At 38.8% G+C, this 25,109-nt stretch overlaps 1 protein-coding gene across 17 annotated transcripts in view; it reads right to left on the reverse strand.

The window, feature by feature from the left end:
- PEX5L (peroxisomal biogenesis factor 5 like) overlaps positions 1–25,109 on the reverse strand; it is a 241,669-nt gene that overhangs the window by 42,444 nt on the left and 174,116 nt on the right. For all 17 annotated transcript variants that reach the window (XM_003950234.6, XM_001168575.8, XM_016942333.4 and 14 more), the window contains one exon: positions 21,072–21,167. In XM_003950234.6, the coding sequence (XP_003950283.1) occupies positions 21,072–21,167 (96 nt within the window). The remainder of the gene's footprint in view (positions 1–21,071; positions 21,168–25,109) is intronic.

Genomic DNA, 25,109 nt, shown 5'->3' on the forward strand with positions numbered 1-25,109 from the left:
TTTTAAATGTTTGCATGTAGCCATCCATCAAATATCTACCTTGGCCTTCCAGTGTTTGCTGAAAAATCAAATTTTTAGATACAGACTGTTAATAAAGACGTTATGTATTTTTTCTTTCAAGAATAATCTTAAAATGTTTTTGAAATTCTTCAAAATTTCTGGCCTTTTAGTGGCATTCCTTCTTATTACCTAGTACTAATAACGTTTTTTTCCACTTGTGTTTTGTCTGTTTATTCCAATAACAATTTGAGAAAAGGAAATTAAAAACAGGTAAAAATCAGAGATATCATGTGATTCAGATTTCAGAAAAATTAAAATTTCCTTAAGTTGCATTTAACTTGGTTGTACTGGGCTGCCTCTACATACTGATATGTCCTCAAAACACAAACATTCAATTTCAAGAGTATTAAAAAGTAATGGTGACCTTTACTATAGCTTCTCTTAAACAAATATCAACAGTCACTTTTTTAAAAGCCAAACATTCATTTGCTTCTGATAAGTTCTGTGAGTTTGACTAGGAATTAAAATGTTTAGATTGTAAACCTATGTCTTTTATTAGGCCTGGGAAATTTTACATTGTTATGTACAAAACATCACTATCCTTGTTGCTGCAAGACTTGGGTTTGCATCTTGACTGTTGTCTAACTAATAACTGTTAGAATTATTTTGAAGATTAAGTAAGATAGAAAATGTGTGTGCAAAACAGTACAAGCTTGACAAATAATAGATACTTGATACTTGTAGAGGATGGTAGGATAAGAGCAAATAAAGATATTTCTCAAATTAAGGAATTTTAAAAAGAAATAATTTAGCCATCTATTGATTGTTTTTACTTAAGAAGGAAACGCTTTATATATATATTTTAAAATGTTATCTTTTATCCTCAGTGTTCTGACATAGCTTGCTCTCCAATGACAGGCTTTTAAGGAGAAAAAGTTTCCAACACAGGCTGTTAAATGTATTCGTTGTTATGGAGACTACAATCTCTAAACTAATCAGCAAATCCAGACTCTGATAAAGAAAGGCTTTCTCATTTGAGAAAGAAAAAAAAAATCTATTTTTTTTTTTCGGTAGAAAGACAAGGGGATACATTTTGCAGGTGATATATGAGATGCAATGTTATTGATTTTCTTTTCCACTTGGCCTTGAGGTAAGGAAATGAAGAGATTCAAGAAAAATTCCAGTTCCAAGAAGATGATTGAAATCTGTTTACAAAATTAGGTGTGGATTAAAAAGCAACTGACATAAATTAAAGGTTTTCAACTAAAGACTTAATTGTTCCTAGGCTTTTATACTGTTTTCTTTAAATACACTGTAATTCAGCATCATATTTTTCAAATGGTGACAAAAATACCCATTGTATTCTTTAGCTAAAAATTACATTAAAGATGAGTTGAGACCCACTTCGCAGTCAGGCTTTTATAGATGTAACTGCTGGATTCCAAAATAATAAACATTGTCACTTGGTTAAATTTTTCCAAAGGAAATAAGACAGAAATGTCCAATTGAGCGCTAGATTATTAAATCTTAACCAAATGTAGCTATTGGCTAAAGTCTTATACTGAGAAAAAGAAACAGGATTCTTTCCATTCACAGAAGGTTGAGTTCTATTTTTCAATGCCATAGAAACTCACATAACTTCTGTAGTTTTTCTTCACTTGCACTGAGTAATTTGTGATTATACATCCGTGCACCATCCTAGGGAATGGATATACAGCAGTAAGACAGGGCTTCCTGCTCTTAAGAGTTTCCAGTCCAGGGGAAGGATATGATAATAAAAATACACAAATAAATGAATAATATAATTTCACATAGTTATTAGCACTGCAAATAAATAATTGTTAGAATAATTATGGAAGTTCTTTTTGTTTGTTTTTGTTTGTTTTTAAGAAAAGTTGATCAAAAAACACCTCTCAAAGAAGGTAACTTCTGAGCTGATACCTACATAACTTGGGTAACAGCATTCTAGGCAGAAGATGCAGAGATGAGAATGAGCCTGGAGGGATGAAAGGGTAGAGAGGCCAGTGTGGCTGGAATGTCCTGTGGAATGAGGAGGAGGGACAAGAGGGAATGACAGCAGGGGCCAGATCAGGTCCCATGGGCCATAAGTAAGAATTTTGCATCTTGTTTTATTTGTAATGGAAAACTATCGTCAAGTTGTTTTGTGTGTGTGTGTGTGTGTTTTTTTTTTTTTTTTTTTTTTTTGAGATGGAGTTACTCTCTTGTCTCCCAGGTTGGAGTGCAGTGGCATGATCTTGGTGCACCGCAATCTCCGTCTCCCAGGTTCAAGTGATTCTCCCGTCTTAGCCTCCTGAGTAGCTGGGATTATAGGCATGTGCCACCATGCCTAGCTAATTTTTGTGTTTTTAGTAGAGACAGGGTTTCACCATGTTGGCCAGGCTGGTCTCGAACTCCTGACCTCAGGTGATCCACCCACCTCGGCCTCCCAAAGTGCTGGGATTACAGATGTGACCCACCGTGCCCAGCCTACTGTCAGGTTTTAAGCAGGGAAGTAACAGGATCTGATGTACACTTCGAGAAGAGACTCGGAGTGCTGTGGTGAGAGGGGAGTCTAAGGGAGCAAGACTGAAAGCTGGGAGACAAAGTAGGAGGCCATAGCAGTGGTTCAGGCCAGAGATGCTGCTGGTATGGATTAAGGTTTGAGCAGGGGGGATGATAGAGGTGGTTTGATTCCATTAGTTTGGAGGTCTTTCCAACAGGACCTCCTGCTGCATTAGCTGGGAGCCTGTAGGAAAAGGCAGGGCATCATCCGGGACTGCAGCGTGAGAAGATCACGGTGCTATTATTGAACTGGGGTAGGGACTGGCGTGAGACGGAAAATCAAGAGCTCGCTTTTAGATATGTTAAGTACACAATGAATATTAGACACCCAAGTAACAGTATCGGTAGGCAATTAGATATTCATTCAATTTGGGATCTCTGAGGAGAGGTCAATATTGAAAAATCAGATTAAGAGCCATCAGGATATTTAAATCTATGGGACTGAAAGAGATAGCTAAGAAGAAAAATTAGATGGAAAAGAGATACAAGTGGGGGAGACAGAAAAGGAGACTGGGAACGCATCGCCAGTGAGGTGGGAGAAAAACGACTATCTACCACAACCCATTGCTTGGCACAGAGCCCACATTCCATACCAGTCTGCTGACGAAAGCTTGAATGATTCAGTTTCTGCCTCCTCTGCCTGCTTCTTCAGCTGATCTCCCACCAGCCCCCGCCCCAATCTGCTTTCTAACCACACACTCATCTGCGCCTCTGTACATTTGCATGTATTCTTCCCTGTGCTTCAAATGCCTTCTCTTTCCATTCCACTTCCATTCCCTGTTCCAAATGTGTGTGTGATGCCTGTTTTTCCCTCAAGTACTGGCTCCTATGGGAAACCTTCTGTCTCTGCCAGGCCAGGTGAATCCCTTCTATAGGCACTCAGAGGACCAGGGGCTTACTTGTGTTACAGTACTTAATATATTATATTAGGATTCTTAATTATCTTTATGTTCTACCAGATTCTGAGCAAGTTGAAGGCAGAGATGGTGTCTCTTATTTCAACATCTCTCATGCCTAACATAGGGTCTGATAGACAATAGTCACTTAACTATAATGCTATATAAACAAATGAATGCCTGATTAAATTTTGGGAGATTTAAATTCATTCAACTTCTTAAAGTACTTGAAGTTGTTTTCCCTCACATATGTATTACACTCAGATTCTATGAACAGGTTACTGCCTTGTTTATCAACTCAGAACAAGGTGGCACAACATGATCAGAGCTTCCTATTTTGTGCATATTTTACTGAAACAGGAGGTGCCTTCTGTATGTGTCACCTACATATTTCATACAGGAAAAACCTCCTTCAACAGGGCTTTAGAAATGTATCAATTTCACCACCACAAATTAGATGTCACTGGTATAGATGAGATAAATAGCATACAGCATAGTTCGTCATGTCATAAATGTTCCTTGGCAGTCAGCATACTTTAGTGGATTTATGTAAAATGCTCCTGTTCCTTTGAAAATACTCCAAAGGTCCTGTAAAAATCATGAAGTGGTCCAACAAACTGGAATAATTTTGCTGGATCACAATGCTGCTCAATTGATCTCATTTTAACAATGGGGTAATATTATACATGCACCAACTTTTCAAAGCTTCTGCCTTCTAGCCTGCTGCTGCTAAGGTACAGGTGTAACACAGCTGTGATGTGGAACCAAGTCTTCCCATGCAGTCAGATTGAGTCAGGGCTCTGTCATCAAAGCTCTGTAACTAGGACGGGTAGCTGTTTTTAGTTTCATTTGCAAATGAATGGACACAGCAGGACTTCAGAAGGGTTCACATCGAATGGTCATAAATATACGAAGAACAAATTTAGCACTCTCCAGAGCTAGTGTTAAGAGCTAAAACAGGAAACTATTTAATAAAAATTTTAAAAGAGGGCTTATGTTTATGTCATTCATCCTTCCTGAATCTTGGTCCAATTTGAAGAACATCAAACCATATTTTAATAAATATTTTATAAATATTTTTATAAATAGAACAGTATGTAGAGTCATTTTATTGAACTTTGAGCATCTACCCAGAATATGCTTTGTAACATGTCCCTTGTAATTAGTTTTGTTGAGATGTGTTAACTTCAATGAATATACTAAAGAAGGCAGGAAGACCACTGAAGAGTGATAGAGAAAAATCTGAGAAAACTAAGGAAAGCACCATCAACAGCAACAAAATTAGAGGATGAAAATACGTTGTCCTCAAGAACTTCACAGGACATAGATTAAGGAATGATTTTTGGCAGAAATTGGAAAACATACTCTGGGCAATATAGTAATGAGAAATCCTGCATTTCCCCCCTTACTTGGAAAGGGACTTGTTAGGTAAAGATTTGGCAATGACAGAATTTAGTTAGGAGTGAAAAACAACTGAAGCTGGTGATGTAAGTTCATGCAAGGAACTCAATCACAAATCCAATCATACTAGATGTTCTCTTTTCCCATCATGGCTTAAATTACTGGAGCAGAAATTTAGAGTAGACATAAAGAAAATATATTCTGATTGAAATGACTGCAAGACATCGAAATGGGTTACCTAGGAAAGTTTTGGAATATTCTTTTTTAGTGATTACTAAAAAAAGAACTGATACTCAGGGCTGGCCCTAGGCAAAAATGAAGAATCATAGACACATATCATCACGGCAGGACAGCCTTAGAAATCATTGAGTCCAGAGATTCCCAAACTTGTCTGCACATCAAATCACCTGAAGATCTTTTCAGAATTCCAAAGCCCGGGTATAACCAGGACCCAACTAAATCACAACCTCTGGGGATGGGACACAGGCATCAAGATTTTTGGAAGCTCAGCAGGTAGTTCCAATGGCAGCCGAATTTGGGTATCATGATGTAATCTAATGGTATCATGTTATAGATGAAGAAACTGAGGCCTGCAGAGAGAAAGGGACTTTTCTAAGACTGCTGGGGCAGCAAGTAGTGGAGAACTAGAACCTGTCTCCTGACCCTGATCTAATACACAAGGCATATTTTAAGAAAACAAGCAAACAACATACCTTATAAAATGAATATGTTGTCATTTTAGGTAATCTTTTTAAAATACGGAAATTGTCAATGAAAAATAATTATTCAATCTCACCATCCAGAGATAAATTATTAATCACTGTTGATACTTTTGCATTTCCTTCTACTCTTTTCCCAAGGTTCTGATGTACTTTTTAATTTTTGTAAAAGGTCAGCCCTTATGGGAAAGGCTTTCTGGGAAGCTATAGGTACAGATAGTGCTTGGGGATACTGGGCCACATATCTATCTACCTTTGCTTCCCCTTCCTCCCATGGACACACAGCATGAGGTCCCATCTTTCCTGACACCTGCATGTAGCCTGATAATTAAATGGGTTCAGGATGGATTATGCAAGTTCTTCCTGAGTAATGAGGCAGAGACCAGGTGTAAAAGGCCTCCTTTGCAGAAGTGGTGTCAACCAAAGTTGTACACCCATATTCAGGTCTCTGGAACCACAGGAAGCTAGACTGAGAAGCTGCATCTGCTTCTGCTCATGTGACCACTTCACTTCCATTATGCTCTGGATCCTTGCCTAAATAAATCCAGAACCCTAACTTTACAGTGGTCTGTATATATTTGAGTGCATGTGTGCATGTGTGTGTGTTCTCACCCATTTCAGGCAACCTGAAGGATGCAAAGCCGTTATTTAGAATGGGGTCATGTCTTTATTACTTGATCCAAATAATCACTGTGATTTGGTGGATCTGTAAAATGAAACTTCCCTGATGAAAGAAATAACTCTAATTTTGAAGACCATATTGTATTATTGCCACCTGGCTAGTTAAAACTTCAATCTAATTTATGAGGTGACTCTTAATTCTGATTCTTATAATTCAGTGTCTATTCATGATAGGTGGGAAACAAATGCTTTAGCATCAAAAATAGATCATTTTGGAAAGGAAGACTGTCTTTAGAAGACCAAATGAGTCATAGACAAGGAAGCGGTTAACTTCAAATGCATCTTTCGGCTGGGCGCGGTGGCTCACGCCTGTAATCCCAGCACTTTGGGAGGCCGAGGCGGGCGGATCATGAGGTCAGAAGATCGAGACCATCCTGGCTAACATGGTGAAACCCTGTCTCTACTAAAAGTACAAAAAAAATTAGCTGGGCTTGGTGGCAGGCGCCTGTAGTCCCAGCTACTTGGGAGGCTGAGGCAGGAGAATGGCGTGAACCCGGGAGGCAGAGCTTGCAGTGAGCCGAGATCATGCCACTGCACTCCAGCCTGGGCGACAGAGCGAGACTCCATCTCAAAAACAAAACAAAACAAAAAATATTAAATAAATAAATGCATCTTTCTCCAGTGTGTTCTTTATTCACCTTGGAGGCTACATTAATATCTTTAACAAACACCTTGCTATCATTACAGAAACATACCTAAGTTTAACTCACCCAGATTGGTCATACTTATTCTGTGAAAATTAAATCTTTTTTTCACATTTACATTTAAAAATCGTGTGATCTATCTATTTCTCTTCTGTAGCCAGATCAGATATCTAATCCTGTACATATTTGCATAGCCACTTCATCGATGTGAAGGACAGGGATTCACCCCTTTTATATGGCTACTCCAGCTTTTTGATGTGGGAAACAATTTGTGTCTAATAATCCAATAATCCAATATATTCTGATTTTTTGGGGCTTGACTTGAGGTTATTTATTCATTTTTTACTCTTTTGATACAAGGTCACTAAGATAGGATATCCCTATAAGTGCTTTATTCTCAGATTTTACCATATAACTCAGCTTTTTACAGGAAATCACATACATATCCAATTATTTGCTTGTGGCTCATGTATGGTATGAATACTTTCTGGGTATGTTTTAATACTCCACTGCACTTTCCTTAGTCTCTTTCCATGCCTCCAATTCTCTCAGTCCATTAAATGTAGCTCTGCCCTTGTCACTGACTGCTGGATATTTCCAAGAATATCAAGTAATTGTAATATAAATTAAAACAGATTAATAAGAAAAATCTGAGATAAGGAAAGAAAAATATATTTCCAACCAAATTCCAAGTTCAGATAATTTCTAGTACTGTTTACTATCTGAATTCAGAGTTTCCTTCTTCTATCAACAGCTCCAAGGAAAAGTGCAAATGTGGTTTCTAGTTCTGCCTGCCAATAATCAGCAATGTATATTTGTTTCCAAGTCCCTTAACATCTCTGGATTTCAGCCCCTTCTCTGCCATGATGGGTTGGGCCCTATAAATCCCTGCTGTATGAGGCCCAAACTTTAACATGGCCTGTGACATTTCACAGGACAGTACCAGAGGTTCCAGAGAAGACCTCTGGGAATGTCATTTATATCTATGATGGGCCAGGCGCGGTGGCTCACGCCTGTAATGCCAGCACTTTGGGAGGCTGAGACGGGCAGATCACCTGAGGTCAGGAGTTTGAGACCAGCCTGGCCAACATGGTAAAATGCCGTTTCTACTAAAAATACAAAAATTAGCCGGGCATGGTGGCGCGTGCCTGTAATCCCAGCTACTCAGGAGGCTGAGGCAGCAGAATCACTGGAACCCTGGAGGCAGAGGTTGCAGGGAGCCGAGGGCACACCACTGCACTCCAGCCTGGGTGACAGAGAGAGACTCTGTCTCAAAAAAACAAAAAAAACTACGATAGTTAGTTTTTAAAATTTGTTGTTGATACGTAAGAGTTGTACATATTTATGAGGTATATGTGATGTTTCGTAGGCATACAATGTGTAACAATCAAATCAGGGTAATTAGGCTATCCTACACCTCACACACTTACCATTTCTTTGTGTTGAGAACATTTCAAATCTTCTAGCTATTTTGAAATATACAATAAATTATTGTTAACTATAGTTGCCCTACTGTGCCATTCAACACTAGAACTTATTCTATCTTACTATATTTTTGCACCCATCAACCAACCTCATTTCATCACCCCCACCACCTCCCCAGCTGTGATGGTTAACTTTATGTGTCAACTTGACTGGGCCATGGAGTGCTGAGGTATTTGCTTCAACATTATTTCTGGGTGTGCTTATGAGGGTATTTCTGAATGAGCCTAGCATTTGAATCAGTAGACTGAGTAAAGCAGATTGCCCTCCCCAGTTGGAAGAGCATCATTCAACCTGTTGAGGGCCTTAATAGAACAAAAGGCAGAGAAAGGGAGAATTTACTCTCTCTACCTGGTTGCTTGAGCTGAGACATTGGTCTTCTCCTGCCCTCAGACTTGGTCTTACACCATCAGCTCTCCTGGTCCTCAGGCCTTCAGATTTAGACTGAGCTTACACCAAAGGTTCTTCTGGTACTCAGTCAGACCTTTGGACTCAGACTGGAACTACACCCCAAACTCACCAGAGTCTCCAGTATGCAAATGGCAGATCTAGAGACATCTCAGCCTCCACAATTGTGTGAGCCAATTCCTGATAATAAATCTAAATATGGAGATATATATAGAGATCTACATATGAAGATCTCGCTCTCCCTGCCTCCCTCTCTCTCTCTCCCTCTCTTTCTCCATGTGTGTGTATATATATATATATATATATATGTGTGTATGTATATCCACCCACCCCACCCAACCAATAGGAGATATGTCTGTATATATTGATATATCTCCTATTGGTGATATAGTGTGATATTGGATGGGGTGGGTGGATATATATGTGCATATGTATTTATATATAGATATCTGTATATTGATTGATATATAGATAACTGTATATTGATTGATATATAGATATCTGTATATTGATTGATATACAGATATTGGTATACAGCTATATCTCCTCTTGGTTCTGTTTCACTGGAGAACCCCGACTAATATAAGATCTAAGGTATTGATGACTGATCACCTGGGAAGAAGAGGTATAACGGGTTGCCCTCATGGAAAAGGATTATTCTCTTAATCAATAGGAAGTATTTAGTTACTAAACAGCTATATACCCAGCATATTAAAGCATATTATATGAATAAAGTCAAATGAATAAAGGAAATTCAAGATGTCTCTTTGCCCACAGGGAGTTTACCAACTTTCCATTGAATCCTGAATGGTTGTGTATTTGATGTTCTACCTATTAAACCAATAAGCAGCTTAAGTGTTTTTAGTCAGAAAAGAATATTTAGTCATTCAGTATTTTGATTTTACTTTATAAAAAGTTTTTTTTTTGAGACAAGTTTTGTTTTTTTTGAGACAGGTTCTCTCTCTGTTGCCCAGGTGCAACAAACAGGAATCCCTGCAGCCTTGACTTCCTGGGCTCAAGTGATTCTCCCACCTCAACCTCCCGAGTAGCTGGGACTATCTGTATCACCATGCGTGGCTAATTTTTAGATCTTTTGTAGAGATAGGGTCTTGCCATATTGCCCAGGCTGGTCTTGAACTCCTGGGCTCAAGTGATTCTCCTGCCTTGGTGTTCCAACATTTGGGTATTTTTTTTTTTAAATAAAAACCAGAATAAGCAGATAGCTGACTTGAATATAGAACTAAAGACCAAAACTATTCTAACCCCTGGCTTCACTGTAAGGCAAAAATAAAGTGTGTAACCTGCAGATCTCATTATTGTTCCTTTTCAATAAACAACGAGTAACAGTATTCAATGCTACAGAAAATTTTATAGAATACTGATTATTGATTTATACAGTGCAGCACTGCTAAGAAAAATATAGGATTTTGAGCATTCGACAGAAATAAAATTATGTTATTCTTCCCATAGAAACAAAAATTTGGCTGGGTGTGGTGGCTTACACCTGCAATCCCAGCACTTTGGAAGGCTGAGGTGGGCAGATCACTTGAGCTCAGGAGTTCAAGACCAGCTTGGGCAACATGGCAACATTCCGTCTCTACAAAAAATATAAAAATTAGCCAGGCATGGTGGTACATGTCTATAGTCCCAGCTACTCAGGAGGCTGAGGTGTGAGAATTGCTTGAGCCCGGAAGGAGGTGAGGCTGAATTGAACTGAGATCATGCCACTGAACTCCAGCCTCAGTGCCAGAGTGAAACTTCTCTCAAAAAAAAAAAAAAAAAAAAAAAAAAAAAGAAAAGAAGAATTAATAGCAACTTCTCTCAACAGTAAAATAAATGTGTGCATGTGACAGAGAAACAGAAAGAGTGATGGTTTCTAATATTCCCACAACTCAAAGTTTATTTAGAATATCAGAGCTGGAAGGGCCCTGTGGCAGAAACTACTCATTGCCAATCAAAATGCCCTCAAACTGTGGTAATTGAATGGTGGCCATTTCTCAGCTTCCCTTGCAGTTTGGGGTAGGGGTCAGTGGGGATGGTGGTGCTGTGGTGTGCTTGACTAAGTCCCTGCCAATGGCGTGTGAGGAGATGAGATCTGAGTCAGAGCTTTTAGGAAAGTGGAACTGCCTCCTCAAGCTCTTTCTTCCCTGCATGGAATGGAGCAAGAATTGAACATGCAGATGAGGATGACACCCTTGGGGATGGAGGAGAAAGAAGTTACAAGGAACAGGGGACCCTGGATAATGGCATGGGGTAGATCTTCCTGCTAGTTTGGGACTTTTATTGCACACGAAAGAAATAAAGTATCTTGTTTGGGCAATTCCATTTTGGGGAATCTTTTATAGCTACTAGTGTTACCCTAAGTAATAAATGGACCTCAAGAATCATCAATACCAGTTTCCTAAACTTTATAACTTTTGTCATTTCTGTACTTTATTGCTATTTATACAATGTATTTTGTAATTAATACAGTTCTTTTACTTATATAGGCAAAATCTACTTAAGCCTTGCCTAAATTATGTCTGTGAAATCGCCAGTTTGAAGTGCTAATTATATTTTTAAATATATATGAAAATAAATGCACAATTATTAAAATAAAATGTTCATCTGTTTTCCATCTGATCTCATAGCACATGAAATCCAATTTAATTTCAACCACGCATTTTACTAATGAAAACGCTGCGGCCCAAATGCCATATTTTCAAATTTAGACTGAGGACCTACATCTAGTTTGAGACTTTTTCCACATACCTTATTATGCTACTTTCCTTTTTCTTGTAAGTTTAACATGTGATTCCTGGGCACAAAGCCTTCCAAGAAATGATTCAAACTACTTGCAAGCTACTGTCCTATTGGTGTTTAGAGACTCTCTTTGAAGAGAAAAGAGTAAAAGTTATTGTCCTGGACATGCCAATGGACAAAGAGAAGCACAGAATAGTCTGTATCTCCTCAAGGCTGGCTCACATAGAGTTTATGTCTTTTCATGTTCACTTTCTTCTCCATTTATTTGCTCGGTAAGTATGGATTGATGAGATCACATCCAGAATGCAGATCGTGGATTTCTCAGATTTAAAGTTAAGGGAATTTTTCAAACTACTTTTTGGTCTGGAGGTAGTCTACAAATCTGATCGTCTAGAAGACTTATCAGTGAATAACTAAGGTTTTGTTAGAATGGGTCAAATTAAATATTTTTATTACTTTAGGATTTATATAGTAGATATCAAAAAGAAGTGAAACGATATGGCAACTACCCATAATTCTGACCTTAAAAATTTAGAGATAGACTGTAAATCCCTCTTTTTTAACTGATCACTTATCCACAAATTTATCTAAGACTATCTTGCCTTATACTTTTTTTTGTTTGTTTTTTTGATGGAGTTTTGCTCTTGTTGCCCAGGCTGGAGTGCAGTGGCGTGATCTTGGTTCACTGCAACCTCTGTGTCCTGGGTTCAAGTGATTCTCCTAACTCAGCCTCCCAGGTAGCTGGGATTACAGGCATGCACCATCATGCCTGGCTAATTTTTGTACTTTTAGTAGAGATGGGGTTTCACCATGTTGGTCAGGCTGGTCTTAAACCTCTGACCTCAGGTAATCCACCCACCTCAGCCTCCCAAAGTGCTGGGATTACAGGTGTGAGCCACCGTGCCAGGCCTTATCTTGCCTTATACTTTTATCCTTACCATCTCTCAGCATTCATTGCAAGTGATTCTACCATTATTCTTAACTCTGCTTCATATTGTTTTTGGAAGTAAAATTTTATTTGTTTAAAACAGAAGAAAATCTAATCAATGTGAGAGCAAAGGGAGTTTTGCCATTTTCCCAATGAACTCACAACATATGATTTATCTACATTTGACTTGTGAAGGATGTTAGCTAACATGACAAACCAATCTTTAGGAAATCTCTATTTTAAGCAGTTAACTTCAAGATTTCTTTAATATTGCCCAAAGAATGTTTTCATACATTATCAGAAGATTTTCTCCTTTTTGGATACTGAATCTAAGTTAGAATGGTTTAAGGAATGTTTAATGCATCAATTCTTTCCACTTCAAAGAGGTAATATTGTCATAGAAAGCAAAAGAAAATTTGAGGAGGTGCTAGAGATGGATAATTTTCTTGCTAGGAGGACACCCAAGTTAGCAGTTTCTTATATAATCCTATATTAATAAAAGCAGTTCAAGAATGGTCTCCAATTTTGTTCAATAACTTGATATTTCTGAGATGCCTATCAGACCTATAGTATATACACTGGGAATAATTTCAGGTAAAAACAAAATTTCTATATGGAAAGCACTTTTGAGTTTATGTCACTGAAGCTGGGTTTAGCTGTTGTGTTGTTTTGAGTATGGCATCTGTTAGTTAAAGTTAAAGAGAAATAAAGAAAGTCACTGTCAGCCTGTTTGGGCTGGTATAACAAAAATTCCATAAACTGGGTGGCTTATAAACAGCAAACATTTATTTCTCACAGTTCTGGAGGCTGAGAAGTCCAAGATCAAGGAGCTGGCAGATTAGGTGTCTGGTGAGGGCCTGGTCTTCATTGAAACTGCTTTCTTGCTCTATCCTTACATGTTTGTAGGACAAACAAGCTCCCTCAGATCTCTTTTATAAGGGCATTTTCCACCTTCATGACCTAGTCACTTCCCAAAGGCCCCATCTCTTCATACCATCTCACTGGGGATTGGGCTTCAACCTATGAATGCTAAAGGGGCAAAACATTCATACCATAGCAATCACCTGTATTTCTAGGACAAGGAATTACTAGTTAGCAGTAAACTTTTTCACTGCCCATGTTCTTATAACAGTAATTACCAATTTGCTATGATTTTTCATAAAATGCTGTGGGAGGCAATGTTAGCTTGAAGCCTTGAGGGTTGTGCCCTCTGCAATAGGACATATAAACGGAAGGTTAGAAAGCTGCTTTCAATGAAGATTGTCATGAAGAGAGGTCTAGGAGCTTTGCAGAAGAAAATGCAAAAGTCCCCAACCAGATCCTTGGTGAAGGGCTGAATGTCCCCTAAGGAACATGGACTGTCACAAAAAAGGTTTTCATTCATTCTCTTTTGGGGATCAGAGAGGACAAGCTTAGAACCAGCTAGATAGTAGGGGAATAGTTTGAAAAATTCCCATCCAGAATGAATGAATACATTGTTTCTGTGCTACAAGGGTAATCTTCCAATTTTGGGAGTATTAAATGGTGTTAGGAATGGAGATGAGGAAGAGACTAGTGGAATGGGACGAGGCTGGGGACTGTGAGGAGTAGTTATCGAATGCTGCTTAACAAATCACCATACACTTAGCAACTTCAAGCAACACACGTTTACTATGTCACACTGTTTCTGAGGGTCAGGAATTAGGGAGTAACTTAGCTGGATGGCCTGACCTGGGGTCTTTTATGAAGGTGGAATTAAGCTGCTGGCTGGGCCTGCAGTCATCCCAAGGTAGGGTCTGCAGAATCCATTCACAAGATAGCTCCCTCATGTGGTATGGACAGGAGACCTCATATGGGCTGCCAACAGTCTGCATGATGTGGTAGCTGGGTTTACCCCAGAGTGAGTGATTGAGAGAAAGAGCAGGGAGGAGGCCACAGTATATACAATGACCTAATCTTAAAAGTCACACACCATGACTTCCACTTTATTCTATTTATGAGAAGTGAGTCACTAAGTCCAGCCCACACTCAAGAGGAAGAGAACTAAGCTCCCATATTTTGAAGGGAGTATCAAATAATTTGTGGACATGTTAAACTATCACAAGTAAGGTTTCACGTAAAGCTAAAGAAAAGAGAAGTGGGGGACGAGAAGAGCCAGAGTTCTAGAATTTAAAGGTCTTAGTAGAATTTAATAGTCTCAACTAATTTGCCAGAAGGATGTAAGGATATGCTTCCTGTTCTTGCCTCTGATGACTGAACTGTACTCTACTTTGTCCATATATCCTCATTTTTTCTCATTTACATATTTCATTATTCTTTAAAAAAATTTGCTCATAAGAATACCTCCTCAGGGTAAAAGTAGAGCTGTGAAAACATTGCTTAAAAGGCATAAAACAAGCATTATAATAATATTAGAGTTAAGCAGAACGTGATTTTGAATCTAGGGGGAAAAGTTTATCCTTTGTTAGTCGGTCAGTAAGTTAGTCATATACCTTAAGCACTCACTAGTGAAGAGATGTTTAGATGAAATAGACGCATTAAAATAATAAATTGTTAATTTGTTCATTTATTTATCCAGTAAAAATTTGCACCAGACTCTATGGCAGGTGCTGGGAACATAAAGAAGGATGAATAAAGAAGGAAGTCACAATCTGGTATGGGAGATCGACATGAAACCCATAATAACTATATCACATGGTAAGCTATACTTGAGTGATCACCTGGTTTGTATTTGTCTGTGATTCTTCACCTTAATTACTCCTTAAGGACAGAATTGATCTTATTCAATTCTCTATTACTAGCACCCAGCACAGTGCCTGGCCCATAGAAGCAGCTAAGGCATGTCTGATGAATGTGTTGCTAAATCCAATGTATTCTAAATGTTGCAGCACTTAGAGAGACTAGCTAAACACAATACCAGATGCTGGCTGGCTCTCTTTCCCTTCCTGCTAACGTTGATGAAGGAGGTATTTTTGGCTTGTGGTTGCAGTGTGCTGACTTCTTACATGACCTTCTCTCTCCTCTGCAGATGAAGCATAATTCTCTGTAGAAATCTCCACTCCTGGGAGGCAGCTTTGGGCCTCACTGAGCTCTGGGAGCTCCTTTGCAGTTTGTCACTCCTGTGCCTCCCTGTGCATCCTTCCTAGGGACCTAGTGGACAGTGCATTTAGGCTGCTGGCTATAAGGAAAATCCAGGAGGAAGCATAGAGGAAGCTCCTCTCTCTTTTGTTCAGGGAAGATGCATTTTATTTTTTAAGCCCAGAATGGGAGTATCTATCTCTTTGTCCTAAAATTACAATACTTTAGGTAGAGATAATTTTTCTTTTCTCTTCTTCCTCCTCTTCTTCTTCTTCTTCCTCTTCCTCTTCTTCTTCTTCTTCTTATTCTTCTTCTTCTTTTTGGAGGTAGGGTCTCCTTCTGTCATTCAGGCTGGAGTGCAGTAGCATGATCAGGGTTCACTGTAGCCTCTACATCCTGGGCTCAAGCGATCCTCCCACCTCAGCCTCCTGAGTATCTGGGATGACAAGTACGTGCCACCATGCCTGGCTAATTTTTCTGTCTTTTTGTAGAGATGAGGTTTCACCTTGTTGCCCAGGCTGGTCTCAAACTCCTGGGCTCAGGCAATCTGCCTGCCCAGGAGTTTGAGACCAGCCTTGGCAATATGGTGAAACCTCACCTCCCAGAGGACTAGGATTACAGGCATGAGGCACCACGCCAGACTTGATGTTTCAATACAATGTTAAGATATGGAGGAAAAGATCCTCACCCATATAAGGCTTAGCTAGAGCTAAGAGTTCAACGTGAGCTTGAGGAATGACAGTCTTTGCACATAAACAGGTTCCCAGGTCATTTACTACAAACAATACATGTTCATGTGGTTTTAGTTGTCTTTTCTCCAACAGTGGATAATGTATTTTAGGGCACTTCAGCCAAAAACTTAGTCGATTTGCACATTTCCAGGTATTAATATAAGTAAAAATGAGTTCATACCATCTAAAATACAAAATATGCCCAATGTTACTGGCAAGATTGGTTGGAGCCTGCATTCTTATAAATGTGTCTCTGTGACTGACATCAAGACCAAGACAATTACAGAGGACACTGCAGCCCAGTCCCAGGCAGAAATCTGTATGCTTCAGGCAGAATTGTTTAATGTCAACTATTAAAATGGAGATACAGTTATGTTGGAAGGTTATATGGCACTTTATATACAACAATAGATAGACGAAAAAAAGCGTTACCCATACAGAGTGATTAACATTAATGAATGAATGAATTTCATTCATCCATCCATTCAGTCAACAAATATTTATTGATTATTCGTAGGTACCAGACATTGTTCTAGATATTAGGGTACAGTGGTAAATAAGAGACTAGGCCCCTTTTCTCATGGAGGCTGCATTTTTAAAGTAGAAAGACAGATTATAGACAGATAAATAAATAAAAACAAACAAGAAAGGACCCAGTGATAAATACTAGGATGAAAAACAAAGGCCTAGGTGATGCAATGGCAATTGAGTGATCAGGTTCAGCTTTTCTGAGGCATTGGCAATCCAGCTAAAATTTGAATGTCAAGAAGGAACCTGCCACCTGAAGATCGGAGGAAAGAGTGTTCCATATAGACAGAAGAGAAAGTGGGGACAGTGGGCAGTAAACTTGGGTGTGGGAGAGGAACAGAGAGAAAGGCAGAAGCCAAAACACCTGGAGCTCAGTAAAGGGACTGAGAAAAAGAAAGAGTGGAGAGGTGGCCAGGTGCCGATCATGAGGCAGGATGATAACAAAAAATGGAATAGAATGTAAAATAGGAAGAACATTGGAATCAGATGATATAAAAACATAAGGCAGAGATTTTGGAAAAATTCAACTTGCTCCAGGCATGATTTTCATCTGGAGCTTACTAGTATTTAAAATTGCCTCTGATGAAAGCAATCTGCATCACCATTCTTTGTCTTGAAATAAAGAATAAGACACTTTTAGTCCTTTTAAGAATCTTATATCCCACTGTAGTGTCCATGACTTACAACTTTCCCCTTGATTATCAACATAATACATCTTTATGAAAGAACATTTGGAAAATACAAATAAGCCAACAGGAGAAGCAAAAATCCATTCCAAATCCAGCCACCCAAGAATAACTATTGCTAACATTTGGGCACAGAATCTGCTATGGTCTGAATGTGTTCCCTCAAATTCACATGTTGAAACCTAACTCCAAAGGTGATGTATTAAGAGGTAGGGCCTTTGGGAGGTGATTAGGTCACGAGGGCGGGGCTGTCATGAATGGGATTAGTGCCCTTACACAAGAGGCCTGAGGGAATTTGTTAGCCTTTTTTGCCCTTCTGCCATGTGAGGACCCAGCAAGAAGGTGCCATCTATGAGGAATGGGCCCTCAGCAGACACCAAATCTGTTGGCAACTTGATCTTGAGCTTTTCAGCCTCCAGAACTGTGAGCAATACATTTCTACTACTTATAAATGACCATATCTCAGGTTATTTTGTTATAGCAGCTCAAATGGACTAAGACAAACTCTATGTTCATACAATGCAGTGGTTCAGAATACAAACTCTGGAGTCTGGGTGAGAATCGTTGCTTTGCAACTTGCTAAACTTGTTTTTCAACTTGCTAGTTGACTTTCAGTCTATCTTAATTGCTTATAAAATGCCACATAACTGTCTGCAAGGTCTTTAAGCCTCAGTTTTCTCTTCTGAAAAATGGAATAGTAATCTTACTTTCTTCATAGCACTGCTGTGATGATTAAAGGACATAAGCCATGTAATTTTCCTGATTTAGTACCTCACACATAGTACATTCTTTAACATGTTACCTATTATGCTGTTATCATTTTACAAAGTTGGGATTATACTGTAAAACTTTCCATATATAAACTACTATTTCAATTATTGCTAGACATTTTTAATAGTTACATAGTATTTTGCTATAAGGATATGATATAATTTAGTTAAACTCTGTTATGGGATACATTGGCTTTTTCCAAATTTTCACTATTCAATGAAATTCTACAGATAAAATATTGCAACTTTCAAGTTACGTCTCTAGGATAAATTCTATGAAGTGGCTGGGTCGATGAGCATAAATATTTCCAAGACTCTTCTGAGGCATATTATTACGTCTTCCGCTATGAATTTAGATAATAGCCTGGGTAAGAATAATGTCTGGAAGTAAATATGTGTGAAGTTTTGGAGGCATGATTTATCATCAGCTTAATGTAAATACTTTATCTCCTCCTTCCCCACGCATTCACACACTTTTTTCTCCACACCTGTTCACACCTTCTGGTGGGCACCATTTCCCTTCATTCCTTAGGGAGGCTTCCCAGTACCAGGCTTCTGGTTAAGCAACTCTGCTTATAGTTTTCTGATTTGCTGGGAATTCTGTACTTACCATTCTTTTTACTTGAAGACATAAACTTACAGGGTTTTAGTATATTGGGAATCCAAGCCCCTCAACTTACAGGTGATATGAAACTAAAGTAGAATGAACAAGTGGTTTGTCCAAATTGGTCCTGTGGACCATGCTATTGTTAGACTGCTAAGTAATGCTGGATCATTTCTTTATCTTTAGAACCTAGATCAGCAGCCAGTACACGTAAACAGCCAGTATGGTTTGCTGAATGAATAACTACTTGAAGTAACTTGAAGCCTTCTAGGATTTTGTAACTGGAAAGGCTCATAGAGGCATGGAAACTGAGGCCTAGATTGGTTAATGAGATGTAGGTAGTTATATAACTTTAGTGACAAGTTGGGATAACAACTCAGGTCCCAGTACAGACAAGGAGAAGCCAGGAGATGTGGCTTGCTGGGGTGAGATGGGCATGAAGAGGAAAGATTAATTCTGACTTGCTCCAGAGGGGGTAAAACCAAGACCAAGCAAAACTGCAAGTTGCTGGTAGGCCAATTTCAGCATAAGAAAGAACTTTTTGATAATTAGTACTGTCCAAAATGGAAATGGATTTTCTTGAAAAGAAGTGAGTAGCCCCTAATTGGAAGTGTTCAAATAAAACAGGGTAATAATTTGTGAAGTGTTTTAATAGAAAAAATTTTTTTGGTTTGTGTGCCTGGTGGGGATAAACGACTTCTAAGGTCTCTATCAAAGCGAAGATTAAATGATTTGTGAATATATGTATCTTGATAGACAGATAGTCTTCCCTTGTTGATCTGTTACTTTGTAATTAAGTCTTTTGAATGTGAATTCATTATCTTTCTCATTACAGATACATTTAAATGTCTTTACTTACCCAAGATTCCATGGGTTTAAAATAATCGTTTTAGTGGTATTTCAGTGTGCTACACACAGTAGGAGTTCAAAAGATAAAATTTAAATTAGCTCTTAACTTTGGAAAACCTACATTTAAAGTAAATTGAGCTACAGGCTCCATGCATTTGAACAATTTGATTGAACTCAGCTGGTCTCAACCAAATACATCAGTTGATCACATTCAAGAGCACTAAATATTCATTAGCTTTTTTTTAATTAAAAAAGGATAAAATTAAGGAATTTGGGTAGATGGTATTGTGGTGAAATAAAAGTGTTCTCTTATTGGCTTTCTGAATAATAATCTGAAATTATGGCTGGAAGTCTTTCCCAGAATTGAAAGAATCCTTTAAATATTAAACTGCAAATATAATTTTATTGCGCTTCAGGTATAGAGGTACTGAAAGACCACCCTTTCAGTGTAATCCTTTCATGCAAATTCTAGGAAGACAAGTCACATAAATGAACCATATTCCAGAAATGCTTTCAATTTTCAAGATTTCATATCCATAATAGAAACGGAGTTTCCAATAAGTTCATAAGTAAGTTTAGTGAAAAGCTCCACACTCAAATAGCAATCTAGCAAAGCTTTGATGAGTAGCAGAGATAGCATCTGTGATGCACTCTTTTTGAGTCTACCCGGGAAGGAAATGCATTAAAAAAACAGCAAAAGTTGCTTTCTGTTTATTTAGGTTTTTTTTCTTTCCTTTCTTCTTTTCTCCCTCCTTTCTTCCCTCTTCCCTTTTCTCTCTCTCTCTTTCTTATTAGAAGGCTAAATACAGAAATCAATGTTCCAATCAGGTATTCATTTGAATTATCAACAATTTTTGGACATTCTTAATAATAAAATTTGCTCAAGTCAAGAGGGACAATCCATTAGCTAGAATATTCCAGCCATGCCCTTTTCTCGCCTACTTAGGAACATATATATCACACGGGCAGCAAGATCTTCTGTTTCAGACATTGTGCTAGATGCTAGAGAGATAAAAATATAAGGCATGAACCTTGGCCTCACAGACACCTAGCAAATCCATAGCATTGGTTCACCATAGAACCTAGACTAGACTCAGAGTTCTTTCTGACCCAGGACTCATGACAGTCATTGCTAATCTATCACTGCATTGGCATAAGAGGTAATATATATTTGTCATCCCTGGTAGGAAATCAAATGTTCTCTGGTACATTTATTATACCAGATTCTGTACCAAATGATTGTCTCATTTTGACAATCATAATCATGGCTATTTCATGTCTATAATGTAAGACCCATTTCATTTCTATCTTGCTGAAGTTTGATTTTTCAAATGCCACTCTCAGGAGCATGAAACAGAAAAAACTAATTTTAAGAAAAGTTACCTCCACTGCTGCTTTTGCCCTTTCAAACTCTTCTTCTAAGGAGTGGTTTCTAGAAAGTAATGCACTTCCCCAGCGATGTTCTTTGGTCAGTCGAGCCTGAAATCAATCATACACATAGTGTTATAATATTAGAATCACATGTTATTATAGAAATATGCAGGTGCTTTTCCTTTTCCCATTTCACTTCCCTAGAGTTCAAGAATCATCTGTGACTGATGACATTTTTGGAGTACTGTGCTGGTATGATGTTGCCTAAACTGAGATGCTGTCAAAATGTGTGTGAGCATGCGTGCGTGATTCTTCCAACAGTGGGTCTCAGCCCTGGACATATTGAAACCACTCCTCAGGCCTCATCCCCCAAAGATCTTATTTTAATTGGTCTCGATTCCAGGCCTTGATATTTTAGTTAACCTCTCCAAGTGATTCTGATACGCAGCTAGGATGGGCAATCTCCATTACAAGTCTAGCTTTAGAAATTGATATTCAAGCTTTCAGCTTGTGAGGAAGATCAGCCTCCGGTTAAAAACATAAAAGCTGCAGAAATGAAAGTGTGGCTTCCAGGCCTTTCTCCGTATGTACACAGCAGATCCTCATGCAGAGTTCTCTTCCTTCTGCTTTCCCTCTGTTGGCACTGTCTTATGTCTCATTTCTTAGGATATTGCTCTCTATTAAATAATAATGAATCACTTAGATAAAATCATGTCTGATAAGGCCAACTGCTTTGCCACAATTAATAGGCAATGTAATATTTACACATCTTAACTTAGCTAAATGCAAATATTTTCAGAAGAACTTTCCCCAAGAGTCTGCTGTAGTTTTTAAAATGTTATTAATTTTTAATTTCACAAAAATTGAATACTTATTTCAAAAAAAATTGATCATAGAAAATAAGAGGTGCACCACTAGACCTTTTTCTCTGCAGTTACATAAACATTTAAACACATAATGTGTATTGTAATATGTACAGTAATATGTTTCAAAAACATATGAAACATAAAAGGCATGCAATTCTTCAATGTTTTCACTCAACAATTTACCTTGGAGAGTTTCCATTTTTGTTTTTTGTTTTTTTTTTGGTCAACCTCTGTGCTCTACCAGGGGATCCATGAGGATAAGAATCTTGTTTGGTTACTTTTGTACTCCCCATGCCCAGCACAGGGCCAGACAAGGGATGAGTGCCCACATACGCCTAAGGGCTGCAGGATGAGGCATGCACTGAGACACAGTGAGGCCTTGGGGAATAGGAGGAGAGGGGCTTGAAATGAATTTCCCCGGTCCCTTTTATTATAGAGTGGAGGTGGGGTAGGGAGGGTGACTTCTTGGTATGTGTGTTAGATTGCTCTGTAGCAGTGATGCTCAACCCTGGCTTTCCGTGGGAATTACTTGAACAGGCCTGGGCCCCACCCCAACCAATTAAATGAGAAACTCTGGGGGTGGGGCCCGGGCCTTTGATGTTTGAAAAGCGCCTCTGGTAATTCTGAAAAGCAGTCGTGGTCTGAAAACCACTGTTCTACAGCAAAACTTTCCTCTTCACACAGCACTTGCCCTCCAAATAGCTCAGCTGCTCTTCATTCGTTTCTCTACCACTGTTGGTCCCGAAGGGGACCCCCCTTCTTCTATTGTGACACGATAGTACTACCAGACACCGCTCTAAGTAATTTAGACATTATAATTTATTTTGCTCTTTTGGCGACTTCATGAGGTAGGTATTATGAACTCCATTTTCAAGATGATGATGTTGAGATACAGAGAGCTTAATTCGCTTGCCCAAAGTTATACAGCTAGTAAGTGGCAGGGCTGGTACTTCAAGGCCATGCTCATAACCACTGTTCTACACTGCTTCTCCCAGGAGGCTGTGCTCACCCAGTCATGCCAGGAAGACAGAAAACAGAGAAAGACTGCCCCTGGGGGGCCGTTGCGTAGGTGAGGAGTCAACAACGAAGCCCTAAGAATACTGTGGATTGCAAGCAATAATGAAGTAATTATGACCGTAAACAACAGTGTTAGTCTGTGTTTTGCTTTAATAAATGTGGAACGTTTATTTATTAAAACATTAATTTATGTTTCCTCCTCTTTGTTGGGAATACTTCTGTATCCTCAGTATCTCCTAGCAGGCAGTAGGTGCTCCGTAAGTAGTCAATAAATAGTTGTTGAAAATACGCTGTCAATGAATAGATGCGTGAATGAATTAAAGATATTTTCTTTCCTTAGCCCCGGAAGGTGTTCTCAGTCAAGGTTCTCTGTTCAATCCAGGAGGCTAAGGAGGAAGTTATAGGAGACTGAAAGGGGTCTTGTTTTTTGTCCTGGATCTGGAGTGGCAGAGGTCTGTGCTAGCAAGGTCCTACTGCCTGGGCTTTAGAAGTGGGCAATGGCAGCTGAATGCTGGAGGGGGCTGCCTAGGAAAATGCAAGGCCCGCAGGCAGCACAGGGGTGAGGTGCCTACAGGGGTGTCTGTGGTCAGAAGAGGGAAGGGTGGTGGGGTACCTCTGGGCTTGCAGGAGCATCAGCGCCTCACTGTTGGGTGGGCCAGGCTCATGGGCCACCATGAACAAGTAGCCTCCTTCTTTAGGCCCCATGAAAGCTACTACCTCCTCCTAACCCAGACACCTGACACAGGGAGGGTGACCTGAAACATAAAAGTGAAGCCAACTATCATATCATCCTGGCAAGTAGAGTCTTAGAGCCAGATTTAATATCAGTAAATAAAAATAATAAGACGTTTCTTGTACTCCAGGATTGTGGCAGCCAATTTATACTCTTTGCAAAAGCAAAAGAACTTGTGATAGAAAAATGTATGCCCAACTTTGAAAGAGGCAAATTGAGGTTGTGTGATTTCTTGATATCATGTGAGAGAATTTTCTAAGTCTTCTTGACCCTTGTGTTAGTTTCTTATGGCTAGTGTAACAAATATAAACTACCACAAACTGGTTGACTTGAAAGGACAGAAATTTATTCTCTCAAAGTTCTGGAGACTAGAATTCCAAAATCAAGGCATTAGCAGGGCCACGTTCCCTCTGAAGGCTCTGGGGGAGAATCTGCACCACGCCTCTCCTAGTTCCTAGTGGCTTCAGGCATTCTTTGGCTTATGACTGCGTCACTCCATGTTGCCTCCTCTTCTCTCTCAAAACTCTGTCTGCCTTACTCTTATTAGGTACATGTGGTTGCATTTAGGGCCCACCCAAATAGTTCAGGAAAGCCTCCTTCTCCAGAGTCCTGTAATTTAATCATGTATTTTGCTATATCTGGCCACCATTCAGCCAACTACAACCCTGATCTGACACTTTTGGGCCACAGTATATTTGATGAACAAATATAAACAAATATAAAGGGGAAGACAGTTCACAACCTTTTAGGATTAAGTCGTTAGGATGCTGTAACCTAGTAGAGATGTTAACTCCAACGGTGATATCTTATTGTCTTGTAGAAAGTTAGCCAATCTTGTATCTAACTAGGGAAACTCATTTTGGCATTTATTTCCCAACTGGCTATATAAAGCTCTGTTCCTCATTGTTTTGCTTTTGGAACCAACTCTATTGTCTTCCTGTTGGTTCCTTCATTAATAAAATAAACATATAAAAATTTCAAGTGTGGACACATGGTAAGAAATAAACTTTCTGAGAAACTGAAGAAAATGCAAATAAATGAAAAAATATCCCGTGATCATGAATTGAAAGGATTAATATTGTTAAATTTCCCAAACACTCCCTAAAGCAATCTACAGATCCAGCCCAATTCTTATCAAAATTCCCATGATGTTTTCCACAGAAATAAAAAAAAATCATAAAATTTGTACAGACTCACAAGAGACCTTGAATACCCAAAGCAATCTTGAGCAAAAAGAACAACATTGGAGGGATAACACTACCTGCCTTCAAAATATATTACAAAGCTATAGTGATCAAAATGGCATGATAACAGCATAAAAACAGGCATATAGACTAATGGAACAGAATAGAGAGCCCAGAAGTAAACCCATGCATTTATGGTTAACTGTTTTTCTACAAAGTTGCCAAGAATACACAATGGAGAAAGAACAGT

This window comes from Pan troglodytes, chromosome 2 (assembly GCF_028858775.2).
Source record: "Pan troglodytes isolate AG18354 chromosome 2, NHGRI_mPanTro3-v2.0_pri, whole genome shotgun sequence".
Classification (NCBI taxonomy): Eukaryota; Metazoa; Chordata; class Mammalia; order Primates; family Hominidae; genus Pan; species Pan troglodytes.